Here is a 13,214-nt window from a genome sequence, read left to right as displayed (position 1 = left end):
CCTTCTATTCAAAGGTATTTCAGAAATTGTGTGAGAGTGATGTTTAACGGACGTTGTAGCCTCTCAGTGCGACTATTGTGACCGAAAACGAGGCAAAAATGAAAATTAGTAATTAACACTGTTAATTACTAATTTTCACGTGAAAATGGTAAACCTAGGTTTTGGCACTAGTAAGCCGTCATAGCTTAAAGCACATGTAATCGTCGTCGTGGTTTAAAAAAAACAACAACAACAAAACAACAACAAAACCACCCACACAAGAAAGCAAGATGTTGTTAATCAGAAATGTTGTTTAAAAATATGTGAGCACAGAATCTGGAGATTCTGACCAGTACATCTACGGTAAAGTGATTGTACGACTGTACAAAAACACAACACAAATATATGCATATATATATATGCAAGTAGAAAGAGTCCAACATTCTGCAGACATTCAAACTTGTTCATGATACAATATACCTTGACTTTATAATAAACACAGCGAACAAAATATTGCTACTAATTTCGCATTAATTCCCGTGTCACTTCATTCCAAAATTCTATGCCAAGTTTAGTCATTAATATTCAGACAATACAGTTGCATTGTGTCATATTAAATTATTATTCTGCTCGAGTCTATATTCCAGATCGGTGGTAGTTTACAAGATGGCTTACACAAGAAGGAAAGCACCTTTAAAACACCCCAGTTTTATGACTACTGCAGCGAAGCGCACGTGCTAAAACCCGCACAGGGAGCATACAAAAGCTTTGAGCCGTGTGACAATAAAGCTGCGACGGAGACAGCGCCGAGACCAAAAAAAGGTCCGGCCGACCAAATCCTCCCCGCTACCCACAAAAGGCAGGGCGCGTTGGTTGATTTTTCAATTGTAACCGAGACGTAAACTAATAAATCTTGGCTAGTGTCAGAAAAGCCTGTTTTTGTCTCTTCTTTTCCTTCTCCGTCCTTCCCGTGTGGATCTACTACCCCCGGTTGTACGGTTTAAAGCGATGGTCGTTTAGTTTAAAACCCGGGCCAAGTTTTAACCTATCAAGAACAGACGTACGGTCCTTTTCACCGTGCATACTACACTACTCACAAAAAGTTAAGGATCACTATGAGAAAACAGGTGCTCAATAAAATCAGTTCGCTACTGTTATTTATTTCTCAGTCAAAATAAATTGTTATGAATTCTTGTTCAGCTGTAAGTGGGCGATGTTGTGTTAGTGGGAAAATTGCACTGGATTCTCTACTACTGAGCTTGGTAGCAAAAGAAAAAGCGGAAACTTGCGAAAAAGGACCTTGTTTTGGACCGTTCAGCCCGAACGCATTGCACAAGCCACATGGAAAAACCAGTATGCACCTGCAAGAACTGCTGTTTATGTGTGAGATGCTGTCACTTGCTTGGCTTTTTGAAAAGACATACCACCAGTATTAGGCATTATCTGACAATGCCTCCACGACGAAAATTGAACGAGTTTGAGAGGGGACGAGCTGTTGCATGGTTCCAAGATGGTGTCCCCAAGCGAGAAGTGGCCAGGCGACTTCACGTGTCCATCTCGGTCATTGTCAGACTGATTCAACGTTTCACAGCCACTGGGAGGGTCCAGGAAAGACGCAGACCTGGGCGACCAAAGAAGACAACTCCACGTGAAGATCGTCTCATTGAACGACTAGCCTTGCAAACAAGAACAGCCTCTTCCAGCATTATTCGAAGGCAGCTGAGGGTGGCTACTAACACCAACATCAGCCAGCAGACCGTACGGAATCGCCTTCGAGGGTTTAACCTCCGTTCTCGTCGCCCAGCTGGGCGGCCACGCTTAACTCCAGCCCATAGGGCAGCACGCCGCGCCTTCTGCAGACGTCACGTGAGGTGGGCATGTCAGCAATGGTCCCAGGTCCTGTTCAGCGATGAATCACGCTTCATCCTGAACCACAACGACGACCGAATGAGGGTCTGGAGGCGCCAAGGGGAACGCTACATTGACGCCACTGTCCAAGAAAAGGTGGCCTTTGGTGGAGGTTCTGTAATGGTCTGGGGGGCCTTCAGCCTTCACCACAGAACACCCTTGTTTCATGTACAGGGTAACCTGACTGGCCTCCGATACCGGGATGAGATCCTTCGACCGCTGGCTGTGCCTGCACTGCAGCAGATGGGACCGCAGGCTGTCTACCAGGATGACAACGCTCGCCCCCACAGGGCAAGGGTGGTCAACGACTTCCTGCAGCAGTCTGGAGTCAACAGAATGGAGTGGCCAGCATGCAGTCCCGATCTCAACCCGATTGAGAACCTCTGGGATGAGTTGGATCGCAAAGTGAGGAGCAACCACCCCCCTCCCAGGGATGTCCAGCACCTCTACCGGGTGCTGCAGGCTGAGTGGCAGGCGCTTCCACAGAGGATCTTCACCACCCTGGTCAACTCTATGAGGACTCGCTGCGTCGAGTGCCAGAACAGCCAGGGCGGTTACACGCATTACTGAACTTTTGGGAGCATCTGAATGCCATGTCTTGTGATTTCAACGACTTTGTGAAATTAAATTTCGATACGTACACACTTTGATAAAAAGTACAGACCAAACGATTGCTCTAAATTGAAGGAAATGTTGTATCCTTATCACTAAAGCATTGAATTAAACGTTTGCCAAATACCAACGCATTGGCTTTCTTATTTGGAAAGTTATGAATTTGTGTGCAAGTGATCCTTAACTTTTTGTGAGTAGCTTATTATTACACCCCCGGTATAGGGGTGTGTATAGGTTTCACTCGATGTGTTTGTTTGTTTGTTTGTGTTCGCATATAGATCTCAAGAATGAACGGACCGATCGTCACCAAACTTGGTGAACAGGTTCTATACATTCCTGAGACGGTCCTTACAAAAATTGGGACCAGTCAAACACACGGTTAGGGAGTTATTGGTGGATTAAGATTAAGAGTGACATATTAATGGTCAAAGGGAAATAACCTTCTCAGTTGGTGGCAGTGAGAATGGTTATTTCCCTTTGACCAACGGGGACGGGGGTGTTTTTCCTACTCGAAGGAATTTCTTGTTTTAGAACGTTAGACATGCCTTTCAATCTAAAACGCCTGGGACTTTTATATCTGGCAGTCAGTGCAAAAAGACAACAATTAAAAAGGGAAGCAAATTAAATGATAAAAAAAAATACGGATAGATGAAAACAAACGTTTCAAAAGTGCTTGTCTTCTGTACGACGAATAAAATAATATCTCTTGACGTACTTCTTCTTTCACAGTTTCTCTGAATATTTTGTTTATGTAGGCTTATAGGTTTTCAGATTTTTTTTCTTTTCCTTCTATCCAAACTCCAAAGGATATATTACCTGGTTACAAATAAATCATTCTTCCAATGTCTTAGCATACCCATTTTATTTTGTTTTTCTTGTGTGTTTTTGTTTTAAGCAACGACCGATCTCCTCTATTCATAAAACCACGTCTTAAACTGGAGTGTTAGTGATAAGTGGCATCTTCGTTTCCTATATGAACAGAAATGTTTTATAATTTAAGAATGTATCTGTTGAAATACTGGCACGGCCATTTCAAATTAAACGGGTACATCCAGTCATAGTAAAATGCGAGCATAAATGTCGAAGTCCCCGATTTTGCGAAGAAAGACGGAGAGAAGGAAACACATTAACAGACCCGAAACATTAAATATAAACATTAGCCATCAAAAAGTTAAAACACAAAAACAAGCTATTTCCTAACCATAAAGAAAGCTCATGAACGAAACTAAGCTACCTATAGATACCTTTCCTCACTATCAATACCGGTACCTATCTACTTACCTAGCTCGCCTTACCCGTCCACAGACCTTTCTACTTACCTGCCTTTCTTACATAACTACCTACCTACCTACATGTCTTACCTACCGACCTACCTACATACCTAGCTAGCCTTAATTACCCACCTCTCACACACCCGCCTCACCTACCTCATTCGCCGATTAATGCAATTACTGACTGAGCGACAAACTCACTAAATATCCAGCCAGACATAACAACATATTGACGTCGTAATGAATTTTGGCGTAACTCATTTCAGACAGCTTTTCATCAGAAGGCCAAAACTGAATATTTTTAAAATGAGATTAGAAATAGTGTTTATATTTGTACCTGGTATGGAAAGAAAGATAAAAGAATGTTATATCATGCATTGTCCATCGTATTTTTAGAGAATGTTTCTCATGGAGAATGATTTACTTAGTCTAAAGCTCACAAACATCAAAATCGCCAAATATCGACTTACGCAAACATTCCAGGACGACGACGAAATTTGTTAGCGTCTGTCCCTTTAAAAGCGACCACATGTCAGAGCGATTTTGCGACCAGCACCCGGACGGAGATAAAGCGTTTATGTCAGCCTTCAAAATACATTGAAAATTTAGTGGACGCTTCCCGGTGAAAAGAGCATTGTTGACTGCATGGTTGGGCTTTGGGGTCCCTTAAATCTTCTTTCATCGGAACTTCAATACAAAACAAAACTACATATTGGCTGGTGGTCTTTTGGGTAAAAAAAACTACAACAAAAACAAAAACACAGACAATAAAAGAGGAAAAGAAAAAGAAATAAAGAAAAAAACAAAAACAAAAAATAAAGAGAGAGGAAAATGTCCCATGATTACATCCAGAAGGTATGTAGCTGTTAGCTAGTAAACATGGGCCGGTGATTCTTTGGAGAGAAAAAAGCCTGTTCACGGCCCAAACGTAGACCTTCAACTATAATAAGACATGATTAAAACCTGGTTAAGATCTATTGCGACTGGCTAACTCACTGGCTAACTTACTAACTTAGTAACTAACCAACTGACTAACTAACTAACTAACTAACAGAATGAAGGAAGAAAGAAAGAAAGAAAGAAAAAAAAGACAAAGCAATAATTTTAAACGAAAAACCAGAGCAAAAGACACTGATTTGGGGTACAAATGAGAAATACGTCTTTTTAACTTGTTTTCCAGACAATGCGTCAAACAATTCGTTTTGATAAACTCAGTGAAAAGAAAATTGGTAGCACATGCAATAAAATGTGTTACTCACTTGCCAAACACAGGGTTGAGCTGCTTGGAGATGTAGTTCTCTTTGTCATTGACTGTCTTTGACCCCAAGCGAATGATCAGGTATGGGTCAGCTTTGCCGTTGATGTCGGCAGGGTGAAGGTCATTGGCCTATTAAAAATTAAACATACAAATTAGCATACACATATAAGCATTTCAACCCTACGAGAACGACAAGAAGCAAGCAAAGAAAGAAAGAATGAATGGAATAAATAAAAACAAACGAAAGTATGACAATAAGAAAGACAGAAAGACAGAAAGAAAGAAAGAAAGAAAGAAAGAAAGAAAAAAAAAGAAAGAAAGAAAGAAAGAAAGAAAGACAGACAGAAAGACAGACAGAAAGAAAGAAAGAAAGAAAGAAAAAAAGAAAGAAAGAAACAAGTCGCGTAAGGCGAAAATACAATATTTAGTCAAGTAGCTGTCGAACTCACAGAATGAAACTGAACGCAATGCCATTTTTCAGCAAGACCGTATACTCGTAGCATCGTCAGTCCACCGCTCATGGCAAAGGCAGTGAAATTGACAAGAAGAGCGGAGTAGTAGTTGCGCTAAGAAGGATAGCACGCTTTTCTGTACCTCTCTTTGTTTTAACTTTCTGAGCGTGTTTTTAATCCAAACATATCATATCTATATGTTTTTGGAATCAGGAACCGACAAGGAATAAGACGAAAGTGTTTTTAAATTGATTTGGACAATTTAATTTTGATAATAATTTTTATATATTTAATTTTCAGAGCTTGTTTTTAATCCGAATATAACATATTTATATGTTTTTGGAATCAGCAAATGATGGAGAATAAGATAAACGTAAATTGGGATCGTTTTATAAATTTTTATTTTTTTTTACAATTTTCAGATTTTTAATGAGCAAAGTCATTAATTAATTTTTAAGCCACCAAGCTGAAATGCAATACCGAAGTCCGGGCTTCGTCGAAGATTACTTGACCAAAATTTCAACCAATTTGGTTGAAAAATGAGGGCGTGACAGTGCCGCCTCAACTTTCATGAAAAGCCGGATATGACGTCATCAAAGACATTTATCAAAAAAATGAAAAAAACGTATGGGGATTTCATACCCAGAAACTCTCATGTCAAATTTCATAAAGATCGGTCCAGTAGTTTAGTCTGAATCGCTCTACACACACACACACACACACACACACACACACGCACAGACACACACACATACACCACACCCTCGTTTCGATTCCCCCTCGATGTTAAAATATTTAGTCAAAACTTGACTAAATATAAAAACAAGTCGCGTGAAGCGATATCAAAACATTTAGTCCATCAGTCGATCGGCCTGAAACTAAGAGATCAGTACCAAGACCAGTACAGCGACTTGGGTTGCACGCGCTCGTCTCTGCAAAGCATGCACATGTAGAACCTTATTGGCATAACGATCATTTGATCAATGTACTCAGTTGTGAAGTTTTTGCTTTGTTTACAATTAAACGTTCCAATTACTTACCGTTCTTTGTTTTCGAATTCTGAAACAAACAAACACACACAAAGAACATTTTTTTCATCTGACCTTGACAATGTAGACTCGCACAAGGATCTTGACAGGTTCGTTGCTAGGCAGCCCCTGGAAGAGTCCAAAGCTGGGATCCCCCCCGGTGATGGTACAATCCTCGATGTCGGGAGGAAGAGGTATCTTGTAGATCCGCATCGAACCCTGGAGGAGGAGAGCATACAAAGACATAAGTAAGACATCAGATAATGCATTGTCCATACAATGAAAGAATGGATCGAAAATGTGGTTCATCTGCTCTTAAAACAACCAAACAACATATGAAAAAAACACAAAACATAAAAACATAGGAAGTGAAAACATCCTTAGTATGTTTTTATGTTTTTTGGTTATTATCAAATGGACAACAAATTATCTTAAACTATCTATAAAGTTGAGGAAAAAAAGGATGTTTTGGGTTTTCTCTGTTTCTATAATACGTATTTTGATTTACAATGCAACATTTTTTTCACATAGAAGACAGTATCGCACTTGTTTTTCTATCTAACTGGGTGGTGTTTGTACGTGACAATCCATTCATCAAAAATATCAATTCTGTTACCATCCTGCTGCTATCTATTCACCCACCCGTCGATATCTTAAAGTTACAGTCAAGTCTATATAAATATCCAGACACCCACCAAACCACCGCTTTAGTCATAACCATCTATCCATCCGTCTATCCATCCATGTACTCACCTCTTTACGGTCGTATCCATTCATTCATCCGCCCGCCGACCTTTTTACAGTTATATCCATCCATTTGTTACAGTCACGTTCATCCATCCAATCATCAATCCACCCAACTTATCCATCCTCCACCTAAAGTGACTTATCCACAAACTGTAGCACCATGCATTTATAAAACACATTTTGGTATGCATGATAGTAAATTTACCAATGAGAAGAAAAAATGGGACGGCAACCGACGAAGACAGCGAGCTCAACGGACCAAGGGAGCTAACCACATATCTAGGCAGACGGGAATACTGACTTGTACTAGACGTTCTCTCCCTTTATTTTTGAAAAGCCGCGAACTGAAGAACTAGAAGATAAAAACAAAGGGTAAAAAAAAAAAACACACAAAAACAACAACAAGCAAACAACAAAAACTCACACACCGTTGACTAGAACTGACCTTGAACTTGCCAACGATGCGTCCTTCGTCGGACTCGTCGGATCCTGTGTTCTTGCCTCTGTACAGTTCGAAGGTGTGAAGCCAGTCGTGGAAGCCATCGTACTCCGGCATACCCTCCAGCTCGTTGGGAAACACCTGCAGAAAACAATAAAATGCAATGAATTAGGATAAAATTAGTCTATAGCACTAATGGCAAGATCATGAAAGCGCTGTCATGTTCGACAACGGTTTCAATGCGGATAAAGTTCACTTTATGCTTCTTGCTGGCTTGCAAAAGTAACGCAACACAATAGGATGATGAAAACACTGAGACACGCGCTCATCACCGTAGTAGTTTCTCAAACCAAACACATTAAATTCAGATATCTATTTCGTAACATATAAAATACAAAAAAACATATCCTCACAAGAAAATGAAGAAAGAACAAGAAATTCATTTGCACGCAATTTTTCATTAATAGTCATGGTGTTATCAAAACAGTGTATTACGTGGACAAATTTACCACGATTTTATACCGGGTCAGAGAAAACACTGCATTTATTTTAAACAAAACGAAATTGAAATGAAGATACAAATAAAACACTTAAGCTTTTGATTTCACAGGTTTTGATAAGTGAAACTCAAACCTTCTTTCATGCAGAACATAGAACAATATCTAAACTAATCCATGATGGGTATAGGACTTCATAGCAGAGTGAAATATCCCAGTTGCACCTCGAGAGAAGCTACCGTATGTGAACATGCAACTAAGGATGACCAAGATGATCAATCAAACAGCATGCTGTCATGTTCGACAACGGTTTCAATGCGGATAAAGTTCACTTTATGCTTCTTGCTGGCTTGCAAAAGTAACGCAACACAATAGGATGATGAAAACACTGGGGAACACGCTCACCGTAGTAGTTTCTTAAATCAAACACATTAAGTTCACATATCTATTTTATAACATAATAGAAAAACAAGGCCTAACACATCAAGTATACTTTATAGGTTTACTGTTTACTCAAAGGGAGTGTGTCTTTAAGGGGACACTTTCTGGTAGTACAAGCTCCAGTTTCACATATCACGAAGTCCATTTTAGTTCCGAATGTCTAAGGGAATCGTTTTTACATAATCATCAAAAGAAGAATGAGAAGAAGGCGATGGAAAAACACAAAGCTAATAAAAATAAAAATAAAATAAAAAGGCATTACGAAGTTTGTAGGGCAAATCCAGTGATTTGTATGGCGTTCGATGCTCAAATGCTCGGGACGAGCAATGCTCGGGACACAAAATGATCAACAAACTTTGAGAATACTCAGAGCGAGCAAAATCAGCTATTGTTTGAAAGGACACGATGGAATATATGGCTTCTGGGAGACGGGAAGGGGACGGCGATGGGTGAGATACAATTTTAAAACGACAAAGAGAGTAGCAATCTAACTGTCCAACAAATTGCAACGATGATATATTGAGAAAAGGCACAGCTAAACTGAGAAATTGCAAGAGGGATTGAGTGAGAGACAGACGGAGAAAGGGTGTTGGATTGATATGGGGGCGGGGAAGGGGTCGGATTAAATTGATTTTTGGTGGGGAGAAGGGGGTTACTAGTAAGAAAGGATGCTACTTCAAGTGGGTTAATGTGAATGGTAGACTTAGCTTATATCACTTTGTCTGAAACAGCCACAGTCTTTTTAGCAACACGCTTTCACAGAAAACACTAAAACGTTTGCAACTGAAAGGCCACATTCCCTTTTAATATAGCCAATTAGAATCATTTAAGAACAGGTTGGCAAACGTCTGAAGCAGGCAGTTCATGGAAGGATGCAGAAACTTACAAGAAGTTGATCAAAAGATGAAAGCATAAACAAAATTGCAGACGAAGGACGCATTCTGAGTCAGTTCTACAGAACATGGAAGCAGAAGAGGTATGATGATTCAATTCAACAGAAGACAGACGCATTCTATGAGGAAGAAGAACAATTCTGAGAGGGCATAGCCCGGAATATATCGTCACGCTGACCTCGAGCAGAGAATGGAAGTATTCTGAGACAGTTCTACAGAAAATATACATATTTTCATTCAGTTCAGCAGAAAATAGACGTCAATTTATTCAGTTCAGCAGAAGCAGAAGAAAACCCAATTTCATTCAGTTCAGCAGAAGCTAGACGTATATATCTATTAAGTTCAGCAGAAGAACTAGACATTCTCATTCAGTTCAGCAGAAGATATAGGTATATTTATTAAGTTCAGCAAAAGAACAACCCATGCTCATTCAGTTCAGCAGGAGTTTTTTAATTTTTTTCATTTTTCATTACTTTATTGTCCCATCGCTGGGAAATTCTGGTCGCTTCCTCCCACTCCCGGTGGAAAGCTAGCAGCAACGGAGTCGCGCTACCCAGGTGTCTGCGTGTTTAGGTGTATTCAGCCACCTGCACTCATGGCAGAATGACCAAGATCTTTAACGTGCCATTGTGGTGACACGGGGGTGGGAGATAGACGTATTCTGATTCAGTTCAGCAGAAGATGGAAGCATTCTGATTCAGTTCAGTCCAATTCAGGTTTAAGATTCCGAGAAAAAAAAGTCCCCATAAGAGGGCATGGCATATTTTTAGGCACTTTGAGCTAGGACGGAAACATTCTCAAAAAGCGGAGGAGGACAGGGTTGACGTCAACCATTTCATCAAAGGATATGGATGGATACATTCAACCTGTCAAACAAAGAGTAGACAACTGAGGTAGGTATAGAGGAACAATCTCGAACAGTTCAGCGGAGGGTGAACACATTTGCCATCAGCTTCTAGAGATGAACACATTCTCGAAAGAACTTTACCGCCAGTGTATCAGCTTTTCGATCAGAGGAGGACGCAAGGCTCCCTTCCGAAGTTGCACGAGAAAAGTATCTTCTAAAACCCTGGAACCATCGACGATATTTTGAAAGAAGGTACCTAAATATAGTAAAGTTATGTTGCTTTTGATTATAGTCATGTCAAGGATATAGTATCTGTAAAATCTCAACAGAGAATTCAGTATCATTAGACTTGGTTGTCCATACAATCCGCTAAAACTATTTTTGTGAAGGAGAACTGCCCATGCTTGTATTTATGAAAAATGTGAATTTAAAAAGTAAAATCAGTGAAGGCGTTACACATACACACGCGCAAACGCACGCATGCACGCACACTCACACACATACGCAGACACTCACACACACAGACACACACACACGCAGACACACACAGACACAGACACACACAGACACACACAGACACACACACACACACACACACAAACTCAACATGAAGAAGAGTGCTGTCAGCTTATAACGTGTGGGTGGTGAAAAGAATATTACATTTTTTTTATATGACGAGAAAACGATTGCTGCAAATAATACGTTCTATGATAGCATAGAGTGAATAACAGCACACTCTTGATCACTGAAATGTTCGGAAAAAAAAGTACACCAACGAAAGTACTTTCAACCGAGAGAGTATGAAAAATCAAATCATATAAAAAAAATAAAAAACACCGTACGATTTAACGTCGCATGCAAGTATAAGGAGTCATTCATTTGCAATATTTGAAACCCGTTACCCGATTTACAAAATATGTTTAATTTTGAACGAGAATGTAAACGGATACATGGGTTCCGTCCGAACGTTACCCAGAACTTCTCAAGAAACGCATTAATGTCGGTAACGTCTGAGAAATTATCGTCATCATCGTCTCTTCTCAGAACTTTGTTAAAGAATCCCTGAAAATGTAAAGCACGTGAACACACAAATAAACAAATAAACTGGCATACTATGAAAAATTGGTGTTCATTAAATTCTTGAAAGAGCAGAATCAAAAAACAAGAAAGGTAATTTGTTGGAACGTTCCAACAAATTACCTTTCTTGTTTTTTGATTCTGAATTTTGGAACGTTGACAGTCTATTTGTTTCTGGTTTTATTTTCTTAAAAGAGCACACAACTAACATGGGGCGCGCCACAAAGCTAAACAGACAAAAACCAAATACGCTTATAAATACAGCTACACAGATAGAAATACAGACATACAAACAGGTAGACACACACACACATACAGACAAACAGATTACTTGTCCTGCCGCACGCACATGGCAGAACAAACAAGCTACCCAAAAAGCAAGTAAATGAACCAGCAAATAAATAGACAACTACCCAAACATCAAAAGTAAAACATATAGAACAAAAAAAGCAATCCTTAACAAACACATCTGAACACAGCAAAAAACACATTATGAATCTACTGTAAAATTTCATATAACGTATTCATTTATTTTACATTATTGAACGGATTTTCATTGGTAAAATGTTCAGAATATTATCAAGTCTTAACACTGACAACAGAACGTATTACAGTTACCACATAACGTGTATTGAAACCAAATACGAAACTTTACCTTCAGTTGAGCAGTGTTGCTGAAAAGCTTTTCTTTCTTTCGTTGTGTCCGAGGGGAGAGCTGTTTGGCCAATGTAACAGCTTTGGCTGTTGCTTTAAATGTCCTTTTGTCACCGCCCTCCTTTTTTTTGGCATCCTTTTCTTTCTTGTTCTGTTTGAACCCAACATCTGAAAAAAAGAAGTCATATGGACACAAACCAGAAAGTCTTCAGAAATTTGAAGTCTGGACTAGCCTATACTTATGAGAGGCATAATCAGAAAGCGTAAGGGCGCTTCGCTGCTGATTAATAAAAAAAATAAAAACAACAACAGAAAACAAGAAAATCTGTTGTTGTTAAACGATCAATTTTATAACTCCAGTGCAATTTTACACAGTTTCGGCTTCTTAATTAAAAACTTAACTGTTGAGAGACAAAGAGATATACATTAACTGATGATGTTTTTTGTATAATACACACACATTGCAGTTTTTAGTTTTAAGGCACAATATGTCACGACAAGAACTCAAAATGTTTCAACACCAATCCGTGCTTTCATCATACGTTATGAGATACAGCATTTCAAACAAATTGTCAAGCGACTGGGCGCCAATTTCATCGCAGGTATCTCAGATTTCAACCGGTAAACAGGGATGGTGTTTGCCGTCCGCAGGCGGCAAAACGTCGAAACTTATTTCAAATTGCCTGAAATTTTACCGACATTTCCAAATATTTGCTGGACCTGCAGCGGGACAAAAGCGACGTCTTGGGTTGCCCTAAACTACCGGAAACGTTCATGGCCGTTTCGTCAGATTCGCCAAATAAATCAAATCCTAGCAACATTACTGGTATTCAGAAAAATGAGAACCAAACCACGAGAACCAGCCAGTCGGCAGCTCGGACTGGTCGGATACCGCTTTGAAATTCAACCGAAAAGTAGCGGAAAGTACCCCTTCACGCGATTCCTGCAATGTACAAGGGGGGGGGGGGGGGGGGGGGGCGGTAGCTCAGTTGGTTTAGCACTGAACTTGTGATCCTTAGGTCACGGGTTTGAATCCGGGCAGGGACGGACATGGGTCAGTTTTATGTGCAGACTCAGAGACGGCATCCATGTTCCATCCCCGTGTCACCAC

General features: G+C 39.9%; 1 protein-coding gene across 1 annotated transcript in view; it reads right to left on the bottom strand.

Annotated features, from left to right (window-relative positions):
• Positions 1-13,214, bottom strand: part of LOC138966517 (otoferlin-like) — a 97,512-nt gene that overhangs the window by 51,854 nt on the left and 32,444 nt on the right. The window contains exons 24-27 of the mRNA XM_070338780.1: positions 12,105-12,271; positions 7,701-7,835; positions 6,584-6,727; positions 5,030-5,157 (exon numbers count right to left, since the gene is read on the bottom strand). Of these exons, the coding sequence (XP_070194881.1) occupies positions 5,030-5,157; positions 6,584-6,727; positions 7,701-7,835; positions 12,105-12,271 (574 nt within the window). The remainder of the gene's footprint in view (positions 1-5,029; positions 5,158-6,583; positions 6,728-7,700; positions 7,836-12,104; positions 12,272-13,214) is intronic.

Source organism: Littorina saxatilis, linkage group LG5 (genome assembly GCF_037325665.1).
Source record: "Littorina saxatilis isolate snail1 linkage group LG5, US_GU_Lsax_2.0, whole genome shotgun sequence".
NCBI lineage: Eukaryota > Metazoa > Mollusca > Gastropoda > Littorinimorpha > Littorinidae > Littorina > Littorina saxatilis.
This window is presented reverse-complemented; position numbering and strand designations above follow the sequence as displayed.